Genomic DNA, 27,875 nt, shown 5'->3' on the forward strand with positions numbered 1-27,875 from the left:
ATTAGTCAATGTGAAACAGCAGTCTTTTAATCCTTGTTTATTAATGACATGTGTTTTTTGTTTGCACACAATATTTCCATGTTAGCCATGCCAGGGTAAGGGGGCCAGGAAATACTTTTATGATTTGGGATTATGGTTTACTTACAAAAAAAAAAAAAGGATAGCCTTTTAGAAGGGGAGAAAAGCTTGCATTGTAGGTAAGTAATGGCCACAAAATCTCTGCCATTCCTCCTATCAAGAGATGGTATCTGAGCCCACTCACTGATTCTGTACTTGGCCATGTGACTTGCTTTGGTCAATGCCGCATCAACAAGTGCGAAGCAAACCGAGGTGTAGTAAGTGCTTTTGCACTGGATTTGGCTATGCCGGAGTCCTGCCCTGAGACTGTCATGCTAGAACTCTGGTCTCACAGAGGATAAAAGGACATCAGGAGAAGAATTAAATTACCCCAGCTAACAGCCAAGACCAACTAACTCTCAGATATATTGAGTTCAGATGTTTTGGATCATCCAGACATCTGAATTCAATGCCTAAGTAAGCCTGAGTGAGTTCAGGTGACATCTGCCAAAGACCTGGCCAGTCAACCCATAGAACTGTAAGAAAAAATTAACTTGTCTTAAGCCAAGAAGTTTTGGTCTGGTTTTTCATATAGAAATCGATAGCTGATGTAGTCTCCCTCTTCATTAGTATCATCTTCATTAGTAATATCATAATTTATGTAGAAAACACATATAATAGTTTTTTAAAGTGAAATAACAACATATACTAAAGCATTCAAGGGAAAAATTCCTATTTACCTCTGGCAATGCCTTTCCAGTACTTATGCTTATCGAGTTGATAAATATTCTCTTGAATTTTTGCAGAAAACTTTGCAACACAAACTCACTGGCAACTGATATATTCCTGGGAAGGTTCATCCTAAAAGATTGAGATGGTAGAATATCATGACACTGTTAGATTTCACATTGGACTTCAAACATATCAGACCTAAGAAAGATTATTGTTACACCTGATCCACATGAAAATTATATTTTATAAACCAAGAAACAAACATAATTCTAAAGGTATCAATATAAACTTCATAACAGATATGCCTAGAAACAGAATACAATTTCACTGGATTGAAGAGCTGGAATAATTTTTAATGAAATGGCTTTTTTCAATATAAAGTGACATAGGACTCCGGATTGCTAGATTCTGAGTATTCAGTTTATTTTAATCTGCTTCGCATACAGATAAAAATCCTTTACATTTAGACAACCTAAGTGAGAAACTGACTTTCTTCTATGAAATGTACTAACTTTTAATAAAGCCCACTGATTACTTAATGAAGAAAATGAACACAGAATGCAATTAGATAGGATTTGTAGCTCTAGTACCTAGCCAGTAACTGACAGAATAACCATGTGAATGTTCACACTTAGTGACACGGACATCAGGAAAACTTTTGATTTTGTAAAAAAAAAAAAAAAAAAAATCCAATATTTTTTATGTACACCACACATGAAAGTCATGGAGACACAATGGAAAACCAGTCTGACACTTACCAGACTGAATAAACCACAGGGTCAACAGAGAAAAAAGAGGAATTCAATATATGTTATGCTCTCATGTTGTGTGCACAGTTCAAAAATTTTAACAGCTGGGTTGAGGGTCAGAAGACAACTGGGGGCTGGACTATTGGAGCAGGAGGGTTGAATGACAAAAGCAAAGGAAATGGAGACAAGGAAGGCATCTGGCATTCTGGTTTGGGACTATCATATTCCTCATCCCTACCCCCTGGGATAAGAAATAGGTCACCATTTTAGAAATGCTTTTAATTCCTGGTAGGGAAGGACTGCTGTCTTTCTTTTATATAACTGTACATCAAAAACCCCTTTTCACACAGGGGCCATAACTATTTTTGGTAAGTTTCCAAGTTCCAAAGAAAAATATTTGTTGTATTTTAAAATAATAGGTTTAAGAGCTCTATTATTTATTTCTTCACATTGCACCACAATGTTAACTTCTTTTTTTTTTTTAATTAAGCTCTATGCCCAATGTGGGGCCTGAACTCATGACCAAAAGGTCAAGAATCACATGGTCTACCCACTGAGCCAGCCAGGCGGCCCCCTCCCCCACCCCGCCCACAATGTTATTTGTTAACATTGTGTTTAACCATGCTCAATACTGATTTTACAACTAAAGGTGGTCAGGCTAGAAAAAAGGCTGGCTTACTCCTTTTAGAGGAACTGTAGTGGGAGAAGAGGCAGAGGGAAGGAGGAAGAGAGATGACACAGCCAGCCAACCTCAGTAGCCCTGGTTTCCCTAGGTTTTGCCTAGACTTGCCCAGCTCAGACACTTGAAGGCTTGAGTCCCAGGACCAGCTGGAATAGACAGCACATGCTTCATGATTCCTGGCCTCTAGGGAAAGCTTCTTTCCTCTTTTGTCTATCACAAGTCAACTCCTCTTTCCTCTGCCCTGAGAACAGATTCATCAGTATTTTGTGCTTTCTGGCATGTATGTTCAGTGCCAGTATTTAGTCATGCTCTGGTATTTGGCAGTATTTTTTTTCTTTTTCTTAAAAAGATTTTACTTATTTATTTGAGAGAGTGAAAGCGAGAGAGATCACAGAGGGAGAAGGAGAGGCAGACTCCAGGCCGAGCAGAGAGCCTGATGTGGGACTCCATCCCAGGACCCAGGGATCACGACCCGAGCCGAAGGCAGACACTTAACCAACTGAGCCACCCAGGCGCTCCTGGCAATGTTTTCTTTTTTTTTTTTTAAGATTTTATTTATTTATTTGACAGAGAGAGATACGGCGAGAGAAGGAACACAAGCAGGGGGAGTGGGAGAGGGAGAAGCAGGCTTCCCGCCGAGCAGGAAGCCCGATGTGGGGCTCAATCCCAGCACCCTGGGATCATGACCTGAGCCGAAGGCAGACGCTTAACGACTGAGCCACCCAGGCGCCCCCTGGCAATGTTTTCTTAACATAATCCCCTTTATGGCCTCTTGGAATACATTTGTACTATTTCTCCCACTGCTAGAATAGTCATAATAAAGTATGTGATTAAAATTTATTTATAGTATTACTGCTATATAAGAGTACATTCCAGATGAGCACATTCACCTTTTCCACTTTGGTCATTTTGCCTCTCAATGCTTGAACAGAAGTAACTCATAATTTCCCAGAAATCTCCTGTAAGACATAAAAAAACATACAGTGATCTATTGTTCTTTTCCAGTTCCCCCCTTCTACCATCCCCACTGGATCCCCCATCCAAATAGCCTAACTCTCTTCCAGACTAATCTCCCTTAAAACCAGATTTGTAACTTTCCATAGCGACACTCATTAATGATTCAGAACATCGCTCAATTCACACTTTGGCTTACCTCAAGAAGTCCAAACTCCCTCGAGAATCTAGAGCAGATTCTAAACCACTTTACAGTCTCCAGGATCGAAACCACTTAATCATTTTATTTCTTATTGTTCAGGCATCTCACCAAATGAATGGTAAGGACCACATCCTGTCCCTGGCCCACTACAATCACCCTCTTGCATATATATTCCTCCTACCTGGAATGCCTCACTTGCCTCTCCCTCTTCGAGGCCCAGATCAAAGTCGGCCACCTCTGAGACAATTCTGTAAAAAGAAATTACTGGATTCAGTCAGAAGACATCGCCTCTAGCCAACCCTTTTACTACGATAAAGTTTCACTAATTAGTATAATTTACAGGAAAACAGAAAACCACTGCTGCTGCTTTAACTGAAGTATCATTTTGGTAAGAGAGTTTAGCACAGGAAGGGGTGTGGGCATCACAACGGGGTGATAGGACCTGTGCAACCATACTAGCACCTTCCTTATGAACTGCACGCTGAACCACTGGTAGGGTTTGGAGGGGGTCCTATTCTTCAGTTTTACCGCAGCAGAAAAAGGCCTGCCAAACATTGGTCCTCTCTCAATTTGGGAGGGATTAAGAAAGGCCCAAGTGTTCTTCTTGGGATGCAAATCTAACTCCGGTAATTCTTTTAGCAAGAGCAAATGACTTAACTTTCTTAAACCCGTGCAGGGATTGGGATTCCTACCTCCAGGAGTTGTTGAAAGGATAAAATAAGAAAATGTGCTGCGAAAAATGTACCAAGCACTCAACAAAGGGCTGCCATATATATATTATATGTATACATAATATATATATAACGACGTCTATTTATGGACACACTACGGCCCCTGATTTATACCCGAATAGACAGAAATCTTGGGGGCAGGCTGGTTCTGAACGTGGGAATCCCTGACTTAGAAGGATGTCCTGAACCTCTTGAAGTTTGAGGCAGAATTTCGCGCTCGATTGTGTTGATATATTCTGCGAAAACGACTCCTTGTTTGCATCAGGGTCTGAACGTAGTTCGTGAACCAAAACAGGCGGGGAAGCAGTAGCGGAGGGAAGGAGGATTTAGGGGCAGGGCACTGGGGGTGAGCCAAGGAAAGGCCTCAGGCACCAGAGGCGAAGTAGAGATTACCAGCGCGGGTCGCGGCCTGTTCCCCTTCCTCCGGGAGGTCTGAGTGGGCGTCAGGCCCGCCTTTGACTCCCTCCTCTCTGCTCCTTGGGCCTCGCGAGGCGTTCAGGTGTCCCTCCTTTTGCTTTCAGAAGCCCGCGCCACCAGCGGAAACCCGCGGGTTCTCACTTGCAGGCGGGATCACTCTTCTAACCAAGCGCAAGGGCGAGGCCAGAGCGCGGGGAGGGCGTGCCGACAGGAAGAGACGCTCAGGCCTATGAGGGAGCGGCAAGGGGCGGCGGGGGCGGGGAGAAGAGTGCGCAGGGCCTATGAGGGAGCGGCTGGGGCGACGGGGGGCGGGGAGAGGAGTGCGCCGTCCTTTGAGGGAGCGGCATGGGGCGGCGGGGGCGGGGAGAGGAGTGCGCCGGGCCTATGAGGCAGCGGCGTAGGGGTGGCGGGAGCGGGAGAGCGCTGGGGCTGGAGGGACAGGTCAGCGCCGAGGCGAGAGCGCGGGGGCGGGCCCGGGGCGGGGCTAGCGGGGGCGGGGCCTCCCGGGAGCACACCTTTTAGGGCTGCGGGCTGGGGCCTGCGGTTTGGGAAGTCCAACCCGAGCGAGAGGACTCGTGGCTGTTTGGAGGCTGTGCGGTGAGTGCTGCCATCCGCCCTTCCCGCAGCGGCCCCGTCAACCCTGGGCCCGCTCTCTTCATCCTCCCAAGCCCTGCGCCCGCCCCGGCACCCTGCCCGGGCCTGCAGCTGTTCCGGGCAGGAGGACGTGGGCACGGTCCTTGCGGCGGATCCTTTGTTATCGCACCAAGACGGGTGCGAGAACGTGCACTGAAGCCTGCTTAGCTTAGAGACCCGAGGCGGGTGGGGGACACCAGGGGATGTGGAGGCCGGGGAACGGAGATCTGGCTGGAGATGCGGAGCCCGGAGGACTGGAGGATCGAGAGGCCGGTCCGGGAGCGTCGAGGCCGGATTGCAGGAGAGTCTGGACCCGGGGGTGGGAATAGGGGGTTGGAGCCGGAGCCGAAGGCAGCGGGGTGCTTGGGAAGTGAGAGTGGCCGGGACCTTGGGCTGACGTTTGGATCGGGAAGAGTGGAGCGGATGATCGGCGCCAAAAAACGGTGCCCCGAGAGGGCTGGAGGCGAGCCTGGTGCTGCTGAGAGGCGCGGACTGATGCTCCTATTACTGGAAGAGGGTTTAGTCTCTGCTGCTTTCTCTGTCTCGGGCCTAGATTTTTTCGGGTTGACTGTGTGGCTCAATTTTCCAGAGAAGTAAATTTCAAGCGTTGAATTCTATTTCCTTTTCAGACCTGCAGGCTTCCTTAAATCCTTGCAGTTCTTCCCTGTGATTTAGTATCTGTAGCCAAAGTCACCTAGGAGCCGCTTTGAGATACCCTCAGGGCATGTTGAAAAGCGTGCCTTTCTCACACTTTGTCACTCTTGATTTCAGTGGGTCTGTTCTCAAGCCATGCAGAAGCTGCCTATGTCCCTGTACTCAGTAAGTGGCATCCAAGCCCAAAACCAGCCTTCTCAGCTACCTCTCCCTGTTCCTTCCCCAGTTAGCCATCAAGCCACCTGGACCTCCTAAATACCCATGAGCTCTGTCCACTTCTCTCCATTTTTGAGAACCACCCTAGGCTCTCACCTAGCTACAGCAGTCCTCATTGGCCTCCATACTTCCAGACCCGTCCCCCTGCCCTCCATTCCATTCTTCACAGCACAAGCTGAGTCATCTTTATAAAATAGAATTCTAGAAGGCTGTTCCTTTGCCCATAGGACAAACCCAATCCCTTAACAAGGCTAACAAAGCCAAGCATAGGTTGGCGCCTTGGTCCGCTCCCCATCTTATCTTTCGTTATACCACCATTTCACTTACTGAACAGCCAGGCTGATCATCATACCTGTTCTCTGCCTGGAACACTCTGCATTCCCTCTCTCCCTTCATTACATCACATTTGCTTGAGGAACTCCGACTTAGGTTTCTGTTCTCATTAAGTACTTCAAGGTTAAGTTTTCTATGATGAGTTCCTTTTGCATCCTGCATTCCATAAAAAGCAAATGGCATATCCTTTGCAGTTGCTTGTTTACTTCCCTACTATCTTCCCTACTAGTCTGTAAGCAAATTCCATGAGGGACTATGTTTATCTTGTTACCTTGTTGTTCCTTATTGTTTTTCCCCGTATATTGGGCCTGGCACAAGTAATGGCCATACTATAGCATTATGCTTTTTAATAATTATGCCCTATCTGAAAAAATAAACCTATTTTAGGTTTACTTAGCAAATTATAATTAAAAGATATGAATTAGAAAGAAATGGCAGAAGTGAAATATGGAGTTGCTGTGACAATATGAATACGCAGGATGTAACAGGTGCTAAGCCAAGTGGTCAGACCAGCCTGCATCACAATGTGCTCAGCCGCTTTGTGTTGGAGTTAGATGATCTCCAAGAATGAAATGTAAAGCTTAAGTCCTCCTCCCTGTCACAACCTGATGTTGGAGCTTTGGTTTTGCCTTGCTCTTTTGCAAAAGAAGGCTTTGAAAGTTAGAATGTGTTTTAATGAACGAACAATTTATTGGAGTGTGGCAATAAAACCTGTTCACAGTAAAACAACAACAACAACAACATTGTACCTAATTAAATCAGATTTGCTTTTGCTCTCTTTAAAAAAGGCCTTACTTCCTGCCATTTTAAGAGACTGACATGTTATCTGATACAGGCAATTACAATGTTTCTTTACTGTTTTGCTTTCAAACCCAATTTAACACAATCTACTCCTTCATCCCCCTTCAGTGCTAAAAAGCAGTCTATTTTCATGTATGGCTTTAAAACAATTTTGGTGCCTACTATTACATCTTTAAACTCTGCCTCAAATATGGGAAGCACTGGTGTTTGGGTCCCGAAAAAGAGGTGGGAATTTTTAGACTGTTAGATAATGTTTTGTACAGATGTAACATATATAATGGAGGGGAACAGGTACTTTGTTGCCAGACCACTCAAGGCCAAGTCCCAAGGGTGCCACTTACCAGCTCATTCATAAATTAAGCATAAATCATACACACACCTCATAGGGTTGTTGTGAGGATAAAATGAGATGTCTGTTGACTATGCTTTGTAACTATATGATGTTATTTCTCTGCCTATTTCATTCTTGCCTGCAAATTGCTTATAGAGCTTTTTGAATTAGGGTAGAGTAAGATAAAATTCTCTGATCCCTACTGAGCACTGTGTGGCGTCTGCCTTGTGGAGCCACTTTAGAATAAGGGAGTACAGGTGTGAGTCCCACACAGGGATAGGATCCATGGCTCTAACCATCACTCCGGACACTCAGGTTTACTGCAGTACTCTGCACACAGTTCAGTAAATTATTACAGCGCAAATGACAAATGAATAAATACTGACTCAGACTTTTCCCAGTTTCAAACCTTCTCTGGCAGGCGGAATTTCTTTAATCAGGTGGTTGTAAACCAGAATCTCCTTCTACAGAGGAGTGGTCCTGAGTGGGAGGGAGGAGGCCCTGTAGGTTATCTGTAGTTTTTATAAATGGCATCCAAGATCCTTCATTCTACATTTATTTTATACAAAATATGGCTTTGGACAGTGGGGAACAATTTCAGCCTGTCTTCCTGGTCCTGGGGCCCTTCCAGAGAAAAGGAAAGAATGGTTTGATCTGTTTGTATGGCACCACTGAACTTCATTCAGTTTACTCTGTATTTCATTTTACTTGCTGCTCAGTGTGTTTTCACCTTAATTACAAAGTAAATATTAAGAGATTGACTACCAGGTCCAACGATATTGGTCCAATCACCAATATCCAATTTGGTGATTCTTCTAATTCCCCGGAGAAATTCAGAGACCAGATGGGAAAGAATTTCAATAAAACCTCTAGTACATTACAGCTGAAACCTGTTCTTATCCAAACTATTGTGAAAAGTCTGTTCTTTCTGTTTCACTTGCTGAATCTAGATATGTGACTGCTCTTAAGATTTTGTCCTCTCTAATAGGTCATAAATACAATCCTGATGTTTTTCAAGCTCTTTGGCAAAAGTATAGCCTTCCCAGAAGTCATGATGGAAAGGCTTCACCTTTACTTTACAGGCATATAGAAAATGTCTTAATAACATAAAACCAGATATTTTGCTTTTAGAAGTAGATTACCCAGTGGCATCAAAAAAACCGTAAGTGTCATTCCTATTTTGTTCATTAATTAGAGTAAGTGCACTTTATACTATTTCAGTGTCTCTGCTGTCAGTTTCTGTCATGTTATTTATGCTCTCTGTCTCATCTTAATTAGAGCTTCTAGGTTATGGATTTTAGTTTCCTTTATTGAAAGTAGAGGGTATTACCCCTCCTATAAGGTAGTAAGTCATGTTGAGGAGTGGAACTCTGCCCTCGCAAGGCAGACAGATCCTGGTTTGAGTGCTGGCTCTGAGCCTCAGTCAGCTGAACTGTAAAATGGGGATCATTATGTCTCAGACCATCACTGGAAGGACTAGCCAAAAACACATAAGTAAATAATAAATGCACACCTAAGTAAGTAAAAGTACCTTTTGGCTCAGAGTCTAGCCCAGACGAGATAGCATCGAGAGGAACTATTGTTACGGGACACTTGTACACAACCCTCAAATCACATAAGACATTTTGATTCTTTGGCCTTTTCTTTGGCTATGTGTTCTGGTAAATCTTTACTCGTAATTTTTTTTTTTTTTAGATAGATTCATGGAGAATCATGATTCATAAGTGAGCAGTATTCATTCTGATGTCACATTTGGAGATTTCAAACCCTTTTGAGACCAGGCTTTATCCTTTACCTCAGTTTCCTATTAGGACAGGCCCTAGGAACAGCCTACTGCTGGGGGACAGGTTAGTGGAGTAGGAATCTGGCAAACTGTTGATACTAATTTAATATCTTATTTTGAAATCTCTACCATAGGCATGCTTTTAAACTATTCATTTTTAATAACAGGGTTTTGTGGGCTTTTTAATTTTTAACACTTCATAACTTCATATAGAAATTTCAGTTTTAGAAATTAATTTTCATTCTGCTGCCTTCACTGTAGATCATCTATTCTGCTTTACTGGATTATTGCAATATACAATGGTCCCTTTAGTTGGCTAACTAGAATATAAATAGGAAAACGTTACAACTTTTCACTTGTTTAGGAAAACAGCATGAAATGTTTAAATATCTATTTTAGAGTGACAGTACATTTATACTGACAACCTTCTTTTAGTTTTTGAAGATTTGTGTAGAGCAGCTTTACTGGCAAGTGTTAAAAGGGGTCTAGGAACTAGAGAAGTGAGTCTAAGACCCAAGTTCAAATTGCCATCTAATGCCAATTGGTCTATTAAAATTTCTCCAGGATCTAATACATGTTCAGAAATGTACTTTATAATCAGCAGCATCCTGAATTGATGGAAAGAATTATATATATCAATACAGTAAGAAACAATTAGTGTTAAGTTCATTGCTCTGCTAGGATATATTTTTTAAACCCTTTTGGTATGTTTTCCCATTTATGTTTTGTCAAATGAAAATGTTCTAAGACATAAACTCCTGTTATCTCTTAGAGCGTTAAATATTTCCCTTGAGGGATTTTTTTTTTATTCTTCTAAGATGAGATCACCATCCCCAGAATAATTTGTATTCAGCCCGGCATTAGCTAATGGAGGTGAGGTAATGCTAAGTGTGACACGTTAGTAAGTTGCAAGAACCAAAGCTCTTCTCCCAAGAGTGTGGATGTGGTGTTTTCATGTGGAAAAAGCAGATGGTGACAAGGAGAGAGCAAATGTGCACATGTCTGATGCAATGAGGATTTTATTTACCATTCTATAAGTTTGTGATAGTGTATGAAGGTCAATTGATACTGTTGCAATATATATGGTTCAGATACTGATAAAGAAAGCAATGAAACACGTTATAGTATGTGTTCCTGAGAAATCCTTATCAAATAGTATAAGACACTGTTTTAAATCCCATTCCAAAGAACTCCCATTTTTTCCTTCCAGCCACCAACTACCTTACTGAAACAAAATCGTCCATCTCATGCCTAATATCAGATATCATTAAATTACAATCACTTTTGGGCGCCTGGGTGGCTCAGTTGTTGAGCAACTGCCTTCGGCTCAGGTCATGGTCCCAGGGTCCTGGGATCGAGTCCCATATCGGGCTCTCTGCTCCACGGGAGGCCTGCTTCTCCCTCTCCCACTCCCCCCTGCTTGTGTTCCCTCTCTCACTGTGTCTCTCTCTGTCAAATAAATAAATAAAATCTTTAAAAAAAAAAAAAAAAGAAAAAAAAATTACAATCACTTTTATTAGGCTTGATCTATATGAAAACTTTCTTAACTATTAAAAATGATTTGGTTAAAGTTCAATAAATACATGAAAAGGAAGTGACTACTTAAAAGTCAGCTATTATTTAGATGAAATCTTAACATTGATATGAGCCAAGAAGTCAAATATTTTAAAATTCTGGAAAGCAGATCACTATTTAAATTTAAACTTTCTTTTTTTTTTATTCAATTAGCCAACATATAGTACATCATTAGTTTTTGATGTAGTGTTCAACGATTCATTAGTTGCATATAACACCCAGTACTCATCACAAAAAAAAAAAAAAAAAATTAAACCATCTATAAGGATAAAATAGTTTCATCCCATAGCTTTATTGTTGGCAAGAGATAAAAGGTTGTTAGAAGTTAGTATTTCAGTCTAAGAATCATGACACTGTTTGCAGAAGTGTTTGACAAGAGATCTTAAAGGCCTCAGTCATGTGGGAACCCATCAGGGGGTCCTCAACACCCTACATTTGGAAAACCCATTCACAGGGCCAATTTGAGGCAAACACGGGCCAGAAAGGACACTGGTGGGAGCTCCAGGTTCAGCTTTAGAAATTTCTATTTTTATTAAGTCTTCTTTCCCACTCTGTTTTCACTCCAGATTCACTACAGGCTGGCCATAAAGTCTTGAAACATAGATAATATTATTTTCTTATGGATTGTAATATAATAACAGTAAATCACTTATTATGTATTTGCCTATGGTTTGAGAATTGTTAGCCACTCTATTCTCTCAATTCATCAAATTAACCACAGCTTTGTTTTTCAACCACAGATGGATAATTATTTTGCATTTTAGTCTGCCCAGTTAGAATTGACATGCATGGGGCAATTTGGTCTCTCTATTTATGGTTCAAGAACGTTTGAGGTTTCTTGTACCTGATCTATGTTTGTTGTATGTGTGAAACAAAAGAGAAAGAAAAAGAGGCAGACTAGGACATGGTACAGAGCAGCCAAGGAAAGATTGCTACTTTCATAGTAGTAGCGGTCTCCTGTTTTTATCACTCTTGAAACAGGGCTGAGAGTTGAAATTGACCACACAGTCCTGGTTGATGCAATCTATCCTTGCTGATAGATATTATTTTATAAGATAATCTTTGTTACTATTTTCTAAATTTAAAAACAATACAGATGTTGTAGAAAATATAGGGAAATATCAAGGAGTAAATAAGTTGCCAGTAATCCATCACCCAGAGACAGCCACTGTTAAAAGATAGGTTAATATGTAAAGATGCTGGATAATTACTTTGGATCTTTTTCTTGTGTTTAATTGAGATTATATTATTTTATACAACTTTATAACCTATTTTTACTTAGCCTTATAAGCATTTCATATATAGTTGATAAGTTCTTTTAAAAAGTTTTATAGCTGTATTAACCAATGTATGGATATACCACAACTTAACTATTCTCAATTCTCCATATTCTCCTCTCCCCTCCTTCCCTTTTCCTCCTCTCTCCCAACCCCTGGGGCTATTTTTTAGGCTGCATTCTTAGAAGTGTAATTTTACCGGATCAAACTTCTAAGCTCTTACTGAGGGATAGGAGGACATATCAAGAGATATCATTTTCAAGAGATAATACCAATTTATGCCCCTTCCAGTAGTGTATGAGAATGCCTATCTCCCACACTTCTGCTAGCATTGTGTGTGATTGGTTTTTGGTATTACTTGGTTACAATACATGGGTAAATACCCACGAAAGTACACCTCAGACGTTTTGGGATTCATGTCTCATAGTTTATCTTCTAAATATAGAGAAAATAGGAACAATCTTATAAGAAGTACCTCATCCTCCTTCCATCACATTCACCCTCCTTCACCTGTTGTGCCCCAATAGTTTGCCCTCCTTCTCCTTATGGGGGGACGAACCCGCACTTGTTCTTAGCTGAGACCGATGCTTTTCCATATGTGAGCTAGATTCGCAAACTTTCTCTCCTCTTGCCTTATTAATTTCTCACTTTCCATAGATCGTTCTCATCAGCATGAAAGCAAGCCTTCTATGGCCCATCTTTAAAACCAAACAAAGCAAGAAATCTCTACCTCTCGTCCCCCTCCAGTTCCTATTCTATTTCTCCTTTCCCCTTCCCTGCAAAACTGCTTGCTCACTTGTATTATCTTTACTCATTTTTGTTCTCCCATTTTCTCCCCAACCCACTGCAGCAACATTGATCCTTTTAAACTATAATGTTTGAAAAGTCTAACACTTGGCTGTTGTGTAAATGTAGAATAAATGTGTCAGATATTTTATTTAATTAATAATAGAACCAGTAAGATATTAAGACCAGTTCAAAGGAGAATTTGAAGAACAAACATAGATGGTTGGGTATAAGGATATGAATTTGCTAATAGAAGTGGAACTGGTTAATATCCTACGGGGCAGTGAAAGGTAATTTGGAAGGGTCATTTTTCTATAGGTCGAAAATCAATTGCATCATTAAAAGACAAAATTCATTTTTGTTGCTATAGGCAAGAATCAGTAGCATGGCTATCCATTTTCTATGACTTAATTTCCTACAGAGTTGTAAAATAACCTAGTCATTACAAGGTCAGATAAAGGGTTAGTATCCAAAATTCATAAAGAGTTTATCAAACTGAATACCCAAAAACCAAATAATCCAGTAAAGAAATGGACAGAAGACACGAATAGACCTTCAGATGGCTAACAGACACATGAAAAGACATGTGTCTCAACATCAGTCATCAGGGAGATACAAATCAAAACCAAGATAGAGACCACCTCACACCTGTAGAATGGCTAAAATTACAACTCAAGAAACAACAGGTGTTGGCAAGGATGTGGAGAAAGGGGAACCCTCTTACACCGTTGGTGGTAATGCAAACTAGTGCAGCCACTCAAAAACAGTATGGAGATTCCTCAAAAGTTAAAAATAGAACTACCCTATGACCCAGCAATTGCACTACTAAGTATTTACCCCAAAGATACAAAAATACTGATTCAACAGGGCTCCTGCACCCTGATGTTTATAGCAGCATTATCAACAATAGCCAAATTATGGAAAGAGCTCAAATGTCCATCGACTGATGAATGGATAAAGAAGATATGCCATATATATATATATATATATATATATATATAATGGAATAGTAACCATTAAAAAGAATGAAATCTTGCCATTTGCAATGACATGGATGGAGCTGGAGTGTATTATGCTAAGCGAAATAAGTCAGAAAGACAAATGCCATATGATTCCACTCATATGTGGAATTTAAGAAACAAAACATGGAGGAAGGGGGGGAAAAAAGAGAAAGGCAAACCATAAGAGACTCTTAGCTATAGAGAACAGAAGGGTTGCTGATGGGGAGGTGTGTGGGGGATGGGCTAAATGGGTATGGGTATTAAGGAGGGCACTTGTGATGAGCAGTGGGTGTTGTATGTAAGTGATCGATCACTGACTTCTACTCCTGGTACCAATATTACACTATATGTTAACTAACTAGAACTTAAATAAAAACTTAAAAAAAAAAGACTCTATAAAGTCAACTAATCCTCAAGATTCCTCTAGACCACGCCCAGCACCATGCTGAAATGACATACAATAATTTCTTTTGCCCATTTTGCCCATTTCCAGGTGTTGGACAGTTTTTCCTGATAATCCCCACTATACCCATGACCTTCTTTTACAAAGCCAGTGGTCTGTCCTTAACTGACTTGACCTCTTAGCAATATTTAAAGCATGGAACACTCTTTGAAAGACTTCTGCATGCTTTGGTATACCACATTCATCTGACCCACCCCTACCAACCCCCCCCGCAACCCGTTTCAGTCACCTCTCAGTCTCGTGCTGGCCTGTAAATACCAGAGTGCCCCGTGTATCTCTAGCGCTGATCTCTCCCTGAGTTCCAGACTCTTAACTACCTATTTCCAATTATCAACTCTAATCTAAGCCACCATCATCTCTTTCCAGAACTATTCTATAAGGCTTTCCATTGTCCTGTGTGCTTCTACTCCAATCTTCCACAGTTGATTCTTCACTCCGCAGCCAGAGTGATCTTTTTAAAGCATGCCGTCCCCCTCTGCTTAAAACACACCAATGGTTTCTCCTTGCAACCAGAATAAAACCAAAGCTGCTCTCAGTTCCTGAGGGCCCTATGTGATCTCAACTTCCCTACTTCATCTCTCTTTATGCCTTCCTTTCTTTTACCATGCACTAGTCAAAGTAGTCTTCTTTCTGTACCATGAATACACCAAACTTTTTCAGGGACTTTGTACTTGTTGGTCCTTCCCGGCAAAGATAGCCTCTATGTCATTTAGATCTCGATGTAAACATCACCTGAGAGATGTCTTTCCCAACCACCTTAGCTAAAGTAGCTCATACTCCCAGTCTCCCCATTACTTTACTCTGTTTTCTTCTCTTCATAGTCCCAATTAGTGTCAGAAATCTTACTATCAATTTGTGATTATTCTTCCTTTCTAGGATGAAAGTTTGAGGGTCAGAACTTTGTCTTGTCTTCCACTCTGTCTTGGTGTCTACACTGGTATCTGGTACAAAGCATGTGCTCACTAAGTATTTGCTTACTGACTAAAAGATGGTTCATCCCAGTTGTATTCACCATCCTCCCTTGGTTTTCTAGAAAGCCTATAGGAAACAAGATGGTAGAAAAGCAAAGAGTCTTTGTTAGAAAAGCAAAACAAAGACTGGCTTTGAGAGAAAGTAAAACACTGCTCTCCTCTGTGGTTGAATTGAAATGGTGACGCTTCCCTTCCTCCATATTCTTGTCTCCATCTTTTCCCACCATAGGCTTGCACGCTATTCAGGGAGAAGGCAGGAAAGAACTTAGTTTTGGAGAACAAAAGAGGTCTCCTTAGCTTTGGGCTTGGAAGAGGGTGGGCTTTGGTAAGGATTTTCAGTTTGGGAGAAGATGAAAAAGTAAGTTTAGAGATGGATGGTGGTGATAGTTATGCACCAATGTAACTATACTTAATGTCACTGAGTTGTACGCTTAAAATAGTTAAGACAGTAGATTTATGTATGTTTTATTACAATTTTTTAAATTTAAAATTGGGGAGGAAGGCTAGGACTTTTTATAAAGGCTTTTGTGATTGGGTGAGTCCTGTTGATGGGCTTGTATATTCTTTTACGATTTCTGATCTTAGCATACGAGTCAGGTTAAAGTTGTCTTTCGATTCAAATTTTTGAGATCGCCAGGGCTTCTAGAGGCTGGAGAAAGTCAAGAATTTTGGGCCTTGTTTTTCTCTTTTTATTTAGGGAGGCAGATTGCCATGGGAAGTACCTTTACTTCTGGAAGGCCAGAGAAGACATGCGAGAACTCCAGAAGACAAGTAGTAAGGAACTGGCTTCTTCAGAGGCAGCAGAGCAGAGTGGGAAGGAGAGGGCCTGAGTCACTTAGCTCTGTGACTGTGGACAAAGTCATTTAATCACAAGAAGTAGGGTTTCCTGACTTTCAGGAGTGTTGGGAAGAGAAAAGATAAGATGCCCAGCTAAATGCCTGCTGTATAATAAGTGCCCCATAGAGTGGTAGCTCCTCCAGTTGTAAGGACTGGCTCACCATGTCACATCCACTGGAATTGTCTGATGGAAGAACGAAAGCAGAAACTTTAGTTCTCACTTCCAGGTGTCCCTGGCCATTCCACGACCCTAGATGAGAAGTTGGAATTCTCAAGCCCAGTTTCAGAGTAAAGATTATATGGAGGTTTGGAACTTCCTGGTGCTGGATCTCTTAAGAATCTAAAGCATTATAGCATAGTATTGTGTGAGGTGTACGATTGTGATGGGAAGTTTCTGGGTTTTGTTTTGACTATGCTGAGTTGGAAGGCTGAGTTCTTAGCAATGAATGACCTGATCTGTTGCAAGAGAAACAAGTTGCAATCTGTGTCTTGATCTGGTTGGGAGTGAATAAATGTAAAAATTTATCAAGCTGCATGCTTCTTACCTGTACACTATATGAACTTCCAAGCTCACTTAAAAAAGAGAGAGAGAGAAAGAAATGGACTACATTACACATACTTTTGGAAAGGATTATTGCTCCTAGGTTTGACTCACCAAAACCTTTAACAAGAGAGGTGAAGCTGGGCGAGGAGTGGTAATGCCAATTGAAAATGTCATATAAAGCATTAATTTAGAGAAATAATCATTGGAATAATTAATATAATGCGTGGTCTCCTAATGACGGATTAACTTCTGTCTTCTTTATATTCCAGTTAGAAGTATCCATGGAGAACACTGAACACTCAGTGGATGCAAAATCCATTAAAAATTCAGAAACGTGAGTATTTCTAACGCTATCCTTTATAATCAGGGAAAGATGTGTATGTAATACAGCAAACTTTAAGGAACAGGGAAGCAGAAAGGGCTTTCAAACCAGAGAGAACCAGCTGACTTCTTACCTCAACAGCTGCGTGGCTTTTGCACGTTAACTTATCCTCCCCGAATCTTGTCTTTAAAATCAAACTTTCACGAAACTGTGGGGAGGATGGAGGGAAAGATGAGGTATAGTGCCCGACCCACAGTCAGAATCTCCGACCTGGAAGCAGAAGGATGCTACAAAAGAGGCAGAACTCGCAAGTCTGGGTGCTTCTGTGCCTTCCTAAATCCGTCTGCAGGATGAGAGCTTTTGTGTTTGCAGGAGATTTTTGGCTTTCTGTCTATTTCTGAGTTGTTGTTGTTGTTGTTGTTTCTTAAGATTTTATTTATTTATTTGCCAGAGAGAGAGAGCACAAGCAGGGGGAGCAGCAGGCTCCCCGCTAAGCAAGGAGCCTGATGTGGGACTTGACCCCAGAACCCTGGGATCATGACCTGAGCCGAAGGCAGACGCTTAACCAACTGAGCCACCCAGGCGCCCCTATTTATGAGTTTTAAGGCTAAAATGAAATGCCAATTCTGAGTCTGGGGAAGAATTGACTGATTTTAGATGATCTTGTACCCTTTGTTTTTCCGTCTTCCTCTTTGCAGTACTTTGCTTAATAATGCTTCCCCTAACCAGATGATGGAGAAAGGAAAAAGATAAAATGCAAACACCCTTCGTGTAATTCATGTCATTATCCACTTGGGATCTCTTGTGGAGCTTTTAATTCTAGAAAGTTTCTTCTGAGACCCAGTATTATTATTTTGGACAAAAATAATAGTAATTATTTAGTGATCTTAGTACTAAACAAAAGTATTACAGAACGATTAACAGGTTACCGATAAAGGTTTAGCAGTGTCTGTTTAGGTAAGGAGATTTATTAGAAACTAAACTTTTGAAATACAATCTCTTTTAAGAAAGTTTGGGGTCTTTTTTTTTTAAACCTTTTAAGTGATTTATAAATTTTCCTACCTTTTCATATCATACAGAATATAATTTAATAGCAAATTACATGGGAGCCCAAAACAGATTTAGGTCTGTTTTTATCCAATGATAAGTTATCTTCGCGTCCCTCGGCTTTTTGAGTCTCTGCCCTGCATCAGGCGTTTAGCTATCCTATTGCTATCTGTGATCTATATGATCTTCAACAAGTCACTGAGTATTAATACTTTCTGAGTATTAATTTTCTCACCCATAAAACGTGGGGATCTTCACCTTAGTTAATATAATTGTTTCTGACCTTGACTGCTTTAATTTACTATTTTAATTTTTTTCCAAAAATGTTTTTAGAATTGTATGTAATGTGAAATACACTCAGGTTAAATGCGTGAGGACGTGGACTTTATGTTTGGATGTTTGGCTGTTCCTGATCTCTGGCCTAGATCGGGGGTCAGGCTTGCAGTCTATTTTGGTCAAGTTTTATTGGAACACAGTCACACACATTCCTTTACATGTTGTCTTGGGCGACTTTCACCAGCAGAATGGAGTAGCTGCTTCAACAGAGCCTCAAATACTTAATGTGTGGCTCTCTTGAAAAAAAGTTTTTTGACCCTGGTCTAGATAACAGAGGTTTTTGGATAAGTGACCTTCAGACAAGTATTTCCAATTCTTTACAACAGTGATTCCATGTATTAACTATTAATTTGTTCAGCTCATAGTGTTTAAGGAACAATTTAGGAATTGTGAAAAATACTGTGCTTTGAGTCCTATCTGTATTTTGTTGGTTTCCTCTCATTTCCAGGGTAATTTTTAAGATCTTACTCTTACCTTGAGAGATAAATATCTCACAAGTTATAAGAAATTTAAGAATTTTAAACTATAAAATGTATTTGGTGAGATTTTGTAAAAATTTAGAGGAAAACGTAAAATGTAGAGAGCAAAAGCCTGAACTCTGAAGTCCGACAGGTATGACACAGTGTCTGCGTAACCCTCAGCACTGAGCCTCAGGGCACTCATTTCCACATCTGTGAAATGGTTTCTCATGAAATTTAAATCAGGAAAGGCCTGTAGCACACAGCCTGACATTCATTCAACAAATGTGAACTGTTCTTATGTGTTACAAAAGTTGTATTAATGTAAACAGCAGCATCGGTCATTTCTGCCTTTGTAAACTGTTGTTTGATTTCCAAACAGAAAGATCTTACATGGAAGCAAATCAGTGGACTCTGGAATGTCCTTGGACAACAGTTATAAAATGGATTATCCTGAAATGGGTTTATGTATAATAATTAATAATAAGAACTTTCATAGAAGTACTGGTATGTATCCTAATGTAATTTTTAGTCCTCTTCAAATATTATACCATTTACGTTTGGTATAATATGAAAAATGGAACTGATGTTATTAGTTAGTAAATGATAACACAGAATAGCCACAGAGTAAAGATAGAGCAGGACCCTACACATCCTCCATCACAAACTCTTGATCTTCTGCCCATCATCAGAATTTCTCCCTCTTCCAACAGCTCCCTCCCATCTGTATGTTGGCTCTTCTGCCCCGACTTCTGTGTAACCCTTGCTTCTTTATCCTTCTGCTCCCTCTTTCATTCTAATAGAGGGATCACAACAAATAAGGAGTAGTATTTTTTTCTTTCCAAGAACTGTGCAAGGCACCTCATTGGTATTATCTCATTTAATTTTTACAACAACTCTGAAAAGTAACCACTATTGGATGCTGAAAGGTTAAAATTCTGACACAGAGTTCACACAGGTCATTTAGTAGCAGAGCTGGGACTTGGCCTTGGTGTGTCTGACCACCCCCCACCCCCCAGTCTGAGCTCTGAATCCTCCTGCACTGCTTCACTTCTTTGTATCTTCATTTGCTCTACTGACTTTTTCCTTTTCCCCCACAAAAATGACAGAACCCCATCTTAAAGAGACCTTTCTTTTACCCTGCTTCCTCTTAAGCTTTGATCTGATTTTTGTCTCCTCTAAGTTTTGAAAACATATGCTTTAAGCATGCCATCTTCACTTCTTTCCATCCCTCTTGAATCTGTTTTCTGTTTTCTACCTCTACCTCTACTGAAACTGCTCTCTTAGGTTCACCATGGCCTGATCACCAAATCTCCCTTCTCAGTCTCTATACTGGGTGTGACTTGAATCTACTAATATGGTTCAGACTTTTTTTTTAGAGAATATAAACAATAAAGTCCCTTACAATCCCAAAAAGTTAATTAATATCTTGATGTGTTACTTGATTCTTTTTCCTGACAGTTTCTTTCAAAGCTTAATTTCATTCATAATATTTAAGCAATAATTTATTCTGCTTGTTCCACTTAATGTAATATAAGCATTTTTCATGTTGCTATATAATTTTCAGATCTTTGAATGATTACATAAGATTCCATTTGCTTAATTTGCATAATTTACCATATGAATGGACATTTGGGCTATTTCTCCATTATTTTTATATTGATGCTGTGATAATTCTTTGAATTGGCATATTGGTCACATTAGACTTAATTTTTAATTAAAGAAATTAGAAGCAGCAGATCCAACTTAGGAGGCCATCTACTGGGCTGGTGGTAAAAATGGCCAGAAGAATCCAGGTTGCACTGGAACAATAAGTAGAGCTTGGTGTTAGACTAGTTATAAGGAAAGATTAATTGGAAAAATTGGTGTCTGATTCTGAATGGGAGCCTTTGTATTGCTTTTGGCTGTAAGCTGAGGTGCCACCTTCAGCCATTAGATACTCTGCATCACGTTGCTAAGTTATCATGCCCACTTCCGGTAGAATTTTACATTGTGGGACCTATTCTTTAACAACCATAACAACAAAATACTTAACCCAGGAGTCTGGCTTTAGCATTCGAGTGAGCTCTTCTTCTGCTTTGAAATGTGAAGGTCAGGTCCTCACAGTGATCTCCTGACAGTCTCATGTTTTCTATTCTACTATTAAATGGCTCACAACCCCGGACTGGAATTCACTCACCTTGTCACATAGCTGCATGGTGTCCTCAGCCTCTCCAAAGTCAAAACTTTGATAGGCTTATTTTAATTTTATAAACATTACCTGTGGCCATAATAGAAATTTCAGAAACTACAGATTACCAAAAGAAAAAAACATTAAAATGACTCATAGTCACACTATTCAGAGATGCTCTATCAATGATATTTTGTAGGCACAGACATTGAGTCTTTTTTCCCATTCATACATGTTAATAATTTACTCAGTTCTAAGGTGTGTCCTCCCTAATGCTTTAGCCTTTTTAGATCTGAGTGTACTGTATAGTCAGTCTGTACGTTTATGTGGAGGGTACCGTAAAGGAGGGACAAAAGCCCAGGACCCCTGGGTACCAGCCTAACGCTAGCCTTATTACTTTCAACAAGTTCCTGAACTTCTCTGTGCTCGCCGTCCCACATCCGTACAAGTGAAGCTGGTCACAATCACTGTCTCACTGGTGTTTGGAAGGGTTGAAGAAACTACTCATAGCAGGATGCCTGGTGAACAGTATCAATGTGGTAGTCATTGATTTGGGGGGGGGGGCTTCTGAAAACATATTATTAAAGTAGTAACGGATCTGAAAATTGTTGGGAACTTAGAATCAAAAAAATACACTTCCTCTAAGTATGTGAGACGTGTGTATTGTTATATATACCATTTTTTTCTTAAGCAAAAGTAGGATCCTATTGTTTTATAGTTTTTTTTAATACAGTGACCATTTCCCATGGCAAAATTTTGCCTACAGAAATTTTTTTTTAAGATTTATTTATTTATTTGAGAGACAGAGAGAGTGAGCAGGGGGAGGGGCAGAAGGAGAGAGAATCCCAAGTAGACCCTGAGCTAAGCCTGGAGCCCAATGCAGGGCTCGATCGCACAACCCTGAGATCATGACCAGAGCCAACATCAAGAGTCAGACGCTCAACCAACTGAGCCACCCAGGCGCCCCATGTCTACAGAAATGTTAATGGCAACACAGTATTCCATTATGTAAATGAATCATAATTTATTTAACCAGACTTCTCTCATTAAGCATTTCAGTTGTGTTTTTCACTATCTAAGCAGCTGTGAAAGATATCTTTATGACCATAACACTGATACAGTTTATGTTATGAAGTGTCTTATATGCTAAGAAACTAAAGAGACTTTGTGTTACCATGATCAAAGTCATTGAATTTTCTTAGCAGTTGAAAAGAAGAATTTATTGTGGATTGTGTGACTTGCTGAATAGTTTATTTCAGAGCAGTTACTTTTTTTTTTATGCAATTATAAGTAATCCTTTCTGTTTTCAAGGAATGCTACCTCGATCTGGTACAGATGTAGATGCAGCAAACCTCCGGGAAACATTCACAAACTTGAAATATGAAGTCAGGAATAAAAATGATCTCACATGCGAAGAAATTTTGGAATTAATGGACAGTGGTAAGAAATAATTAAAAGAGTGACCTACTTTCATTGTCTTAATTTTATACTATGGTATAGCTGTAATTATAATAATAAAGCACCCATACTCTATATAATCCCATATTTTATATACATAAAATAAAAGTTATTCATGCCACCTCCCTAACGTGGCTTGAGGTATGTTGACTGCCCCAAATTGGGTTTCGATGATCTCTTAGTTCTGTCCTCAAGTTTCTTCATCTTCCTCCTGTACAGTTTAATGGGAGATTGATGGGTGAATGAAGTTGTATTGGTTTTTTGTATGTCTATTTTCCTTACTTGTAAACATTTTTCCAGTCTCTAAAGAAGATCATAGCAAAAGGAGCAGTTTTGTTTGCGTGCTTCTAAGCCATGGGGATGAAGGAATAATTTTTGGAACAAATGGACCCATTGACCTGAAAAAATTAACAGGTTTCTTCAGAGGGGATTATTGTCGAAGTCTGACTGGAAAACCCAAACTTTTCATTATTCAGGTAATCTATACCTAAACAGCTTGGTTACTGAGGATTAATCAGGGATTAATTTACTCATTTGTGGATTAGCCAATGGATTTATTTTTTTTTTCCCCTGAAGCTACTCAACTACTGTAACTTTTTTTATTCATTTAAGCTACCACTTACAAGATAGAGAATAAATGTTCCTTTTAGACTCGTATCAAAAAGATTCCTCATTTTAACACCCATTTTTACACAGCCTTTACATTTCTTAGAAGTAACAGTAATGTGTATACACACATACAGTTTTTTTTGGTTTTTGTTTTTTTTGTTGTTGTTTGCCCTTTTGTTTTGTTTTTTTGTTTTTTTACACATACAGTTTTTAATAATTTTTTTTTTAAGTAATCTCCACACCCAGCGTGGAGCCCAACCCAGGGCTTGAACTCACGACCCTGAGGTCAAGACCTGAGCTGAGATCGAGAGTCGGACATGCAACCGACTGAGCCACCCAGGCACCTTTAAATGCTTATTTTCTAACCGCTAGGCCTGCCGAGGCACAGAACTGGACTGCGGTATTGAGACGGACAGTGGAACCGAGGACGACATGGCCTGTCAGAAAATACCAGTTGAAGCAGACTTCTTGTATGCCTATTCTACGGCCCCTGGTAAGACAGTTACCAATAACGAACGTTACCTGGAGATTCTAGACACAAAACAAGTGTTGCAAAGGCTGCCAAGATTTTGACATTCATGAACAGCTAACTGGTCTGTATTTTAGGTACCTTAACGACAGAGATGTGTCAGAAAGTTGTCTTTAGCAAAGTTTGGCTGGAAAATGTGCATTTATAAGAAAGTGGGAGGATGGGGTAACTGGGTGATGGGTATTAAGGAGGGCACATGTGAGGATGATCATTTGTCTGAGCGCATGGTTTCAGGTGTTAAACTGGGTGTTAAACATAACTAATGAATAGTTGAGCACTACATCAGAAACTAATGATGTATTATATGCTGTCCAACTGAACATATTAAAAAAAAATAAGAAAGCATACTTCCACAGTGTCCTTCATGAACTTAATGCCAGATAGGATACTATATTGCAATATAGAGTAATGAGTCGTAATTTTGTGAAATGGTACAATATGTGCTATATTGTCATATGCATGGTAATCGGCTAAGAGCTTCATCCACTTCTTAGAATAGGAGAGAGGTATGTTTTCCAGGAATTCTTTGGAAGATAGGAAATAATAAAAATAAACCTGAATAGTGTGTGAGAAGGTAAAGTGGAACGAGGGAAAAGAAATAGGTTATTCCACGTTTTTGTGATTGTGTTATACCTATCCTCCTATAAATAAGTATTGATTGATCATGCAATTTATTTATTATACAACTAACTCAGGGTGTCACAAAGTTTGGAAATAGAGGACAAATGTATTTTTAAAGAATGTTACATTTTTAAATACGCTCAACATGATTTCTTTTTAACCTCAAGACAGTTCCAGGTAAAGTACTTCCAAATTAGAAGCAATAGATCCAAGAGTTAATCTGAAAAATGTACAATGAATACATTGTGTTCCCTTTTTTGGAGTTTTTGAATACTCTGTCATGTCTTCATCATACTTTATTTGGATGCCTTGTAGACAAGTTTAGGACATGCAAATGTGTGTGCATACATAAGCAAGTGATTTCTTGGATGAATCAATAATGTGATGGCAACACCATGCTCCTTACAATGGTGCCTCTTTCACATTTGCTTCTGCATTTTTGCATGTTTCCCTCTTCCTCCCTGTGAAAAGGGAAACCCAGACAAGAAAGCTCCCTGTCATTCAGCGGGGAAGGTAGTCCACACTCTTTTTTCCTTGCCAAAAGCAGAGGTGTATGCACAAAACCACCCCCCACCCCCCGTACCAGCATCATCTCCCCTGAAACAAGAGGTGTTATTTCCTTTTTTATGGCTAGTAATGCTTGTGGAAGTTTGTGCTTGTTTTTACCTTTATAATTATGTAATAATCTATAAAATCAGATACTCATGGTACTTTGGTTGTTATTCTGCCCCGTAGGTTACTATTCCTGGCGAAATTCAAAGGACGGATCCTGGTTCATCCAGTCACTTTGTACGATGCTGAAACTCTATGCTTACAAGCTTGAATTTATGCACATTCTTACCCGGGTTAACCGAAAGGTAGCCACAGAATTTGAGTCCTTTTCTCTTGATTCTGCTTTTCATGGAAAGAAACAGATTCCGTGTATTGTTTCTATGCTCACAAAAGAACTGTATCTTTATCACTAAAGATGGATGGTTTTTTGGTTTTTTTTTTTAAGTTCATATGCCAGGTGAGGAAATGGTTTAACCAATCCTATATTTTCCTCTCGTTTAAATCTAATCGAATACTTCACATGGTACTTTAGAAACTGCTACTTTCAAAGCAATAGAACTATGAGGCTACCTCACACTCAGAATCAGGTAGTCGAAATCGAATTTAATTAGGAATAAATAAAAATGGATAGTGGTACAATTGTTGTGAGAGGAAATGTTTCTAAATTAACTGCCCTGATAATTAGCAAGTTTTAGCAATGCTGTTACGAATTTTTGAGTAATCATGGAAGAAATTAAACATTGTAGTTATGAATTAATGATCTTGATATGCTCCTATATGAGAGTATGTACTCTGGTTTTTGTCAAACTACAGACACGATGATGGGGAATAATGTATCCTAGAATGTGGAGCTCCACGGGCAGGGTCATGGTCTTAAAGACCTACCTTGATTTTTAGAATCAGGATTTGGAGATAAGTCAACTGTATTTTTTGATCATTTGTCTGAGCGCATGGTTTTGTGATGTTTGGCCCAAGCATGTCTTTGTTACAAAAAGTCATGTTTAGTATTGAAAAGGAAACTAAATATTTGACCAGAGGAAGTGTGAGCAAATCCCGTTGACTCTTGCGAGGCATTTAGCTAGATGCAGCGTTAATGGAGGGAGGCAGAGTTAGAACCTCATGGTGCTGAAACGCAGCTCATCCAGCAGCTTCCATATCCTGTCCTTTGTGCCTGAGCCAGTCTCTTGAGCTTCACATACCAGCAAAATATGTGAAGAGCTGTTATGTAAACATCTCAAACTGTCGATCACGCTGATAGCAGCGTGAATTGAAGAAATTCTGCAGGAACATCCTAAAATACAACTTACATAATAACCAGTGAAATGCCACGAAGAAACAGTAAATCAATCAGCTGGGCACTCCATCGCTAGAAGATGGTTTGAGCCTGAGCAGAGACACAGGTGGGCACAGCCTTTGTGATGAGGGCAGAGCCCTAGACCGGCTTTGGAAAAAGCACCCTAGCTAGTTTTTTCATACGGACTAGTGTGCTTGGAGGATGACACCCTCCCACCAACAAGGCAGGAATCTCCAAGAAAGCTAACCAAATCAGAAATTTCTGAGATGGAAATTTTCCAAAGATGCTAAGAGTCACAACAGAAACCATAGCACGTTTTATGGTACCATTTCTAAGCACGTTAAGTTATTTTCTGTTGAAGTTTATGGTCAAAGGTCCAAAAAATGGTGGTTATAACGATATACTGTTCACTGAAAAAAAGGCCCATGGCACACAGGACCTTGGCAATCAGCAGTCTCACCCCTCCTCTGGCGCGTGGGGAAGCAACCCCCACCAGGAAGGCCAGCCTGCAGGCCTCCTCACTCAGGCAGGCCCTGAGCCCTTACTGCATCCCGGGGCCTCACGGGTTTTACAGTCTGACATTTCACAGGAGCTATCTTTTGCTCAAGGAAAGAAACTCACATTTATAAATGACCACTCTTTGTTTCACCTATGGAACTTTTTCTAAGTAAATGAGGCATGTAATGGTATCCTGAGATGTGTTCCTGTGTGACTGTTTTGTAAACTTTTGTTATGCATTTTTATTTCAAAATATAAATTTTAACTTAAAATTACCAACATGTTCAAGTTTTTGTTGTTCTTGTTTCTGATATCGTGCTACTAACTCTAGTTAAAAACGGTTTTAACCAAGAGCTGGGGCTTGATTTGGAAGGACCAAAGAGGATGCAGCAGGACCCTGTAATCAAATATTTTGAGATGATGGCAAATTACTAAATAGGATAAGTAGAGCTCTCTTCTCCCCAGGCCCTGTCATTGGGGCCCTGTTCCTAAGATGACCACGATGCCAGGAAGGATAGCAGGTCTGCAGTCACAGTCCCTAAATATGACCATGTTTTTGTTTGTTTCCTTGCTTTGCAGAATGGTAACAGAGTATAAAGAATATTGCTGAAGGACAACATTTTCCACCACATACATTTTCAATAGGGCTAATAGAAGGGGAAAAAGAACTCAGGGGACATACATGTCAAACCACTGATGCCCCTGGTGGCCACCTCCGGGGAAGCGTTCCCTTATTTTATGTACTTAGAAAAGGAATTTAACAAGTGCAAGCGTGTAGTTTTAAATTCCTTCCAGTGTTTCTATAATGAACATGGAATACTTCTTAAGTCAGAAAACTAAATTAAATGATCCGAACTGGGAATAGGGGATTCCTGTTTCCAAGGAATAGAGGATGGCATGAATAACTTTTTTAAGGCTCTTTAAAGCTGTAACGGGTTGAGAAAACCAGCCCGTTCTAATCTCCCTACTATCTAAAGAAGTCTGAGATATTAAAAAGAAAAAACCCCAGCAATTCAGTAGAAAAATGGACCAAGGGCATGAACACAGTTCACAGAAAAGGAAAAACCAAATGTCCCTAACACTCAGGTAAAGAGCTTAATCTCCATCATGATAAGAGAAAAAGCAAATTAAACTAAGGGATCATCTGTCCTCTATCAGATTGACAGAAGTCCTCAAGTTAGATATCATTCTGTGGGCAACACAAGGAAATATCTCCTCCCACTGGTTGGATTGCAAAATGGTATAATTCCCT

At 40.1% G+C, this 27,875-nt stretch overlaps 2 protein-coding genes across 14 annotated transcripts in view; one reads left to right on the plus strand and one right to left on the minus strand.

Moving 5' to 3' along the window:
* PRIMPOL (primase and DNA directed polymerase) overlaps positions 1-27,875 on the minus strand; it is a 124,704-nt gene that overhangs the window by 47,778 nt on the left and 49,051 nt on the right. For 3 of the 5 annotated variants that reach the window (XM_078069842.1, XM_078069840.1, XM_078069837.1), the window contains exons 1-4: positions 4,501-4,733; positions 3,558-3,624; positions 3,111-3,179; positions 798-918 (exon numbers count right to left, since the gene is read on the minus strand). The gene's annotated coding sequence lies outside the window, so the exon portion shown is untranslated. The other 2 variants (XM_078069839.1, XM_078069838.1) reach the window with 2 other exon arrangements.
* Positions 5,011-26,898, plus strand: CASP3 (caspase 3). 9 transcript variants are annotated; one of them, XM_036071346.2, is made up of 8 exons: positions 5,019-5,121; positions 16,046-16,122; positions 16,999-17,063; positions 19,275-19,399; positions 22,374-22,502; positions 22,821-22,996; positions 23,502-23,622; positions 25,015-26,898. In XM_036071346.2, the coding sequence occupies exons 2-8, from the start codon at positions 16,060-16,062 to the stop codon at positions 25,242-25,244; spliced, it is 909 nt and encodes a 302-aa protein (XP_035927239.1). In that variant the 5' UTR covers positions 5,019-5,121; positions 16,046-16,059; the 3' UTR covers positions 25,245-26,898. The 9 variants fall into 9 exon arrangements, with proteins under 9 accessions (XP_035927240.1, XP_077925959.1, XP_035927239.1 ...); XM_036071347.2 differs by lacking the exon at positions 16,046-16,122 and having other exon boundaries at positions 5,011-5,121; XM_078069830.1 differs by lacking the exon at positions 16,046-16,122 and having other exon boundaries at positions 5,030-5,121; positions 17,003-17,063.

The sequence above is a fragment of the Halichoerus grypus genome, chromosome 3 (genome assembly GCF_964656455.1).
Source record: "Halichoerus grypus chromosome 3, mHalGry1.hap1.1, whole genome shotgun sequence".
Classification (NCBI taxonomy): Eukaryota; Metazoa; Chordata; class Mammalia; order Carnivora; family Phocidae; genus Halichoerus; species Halichoerus grypus.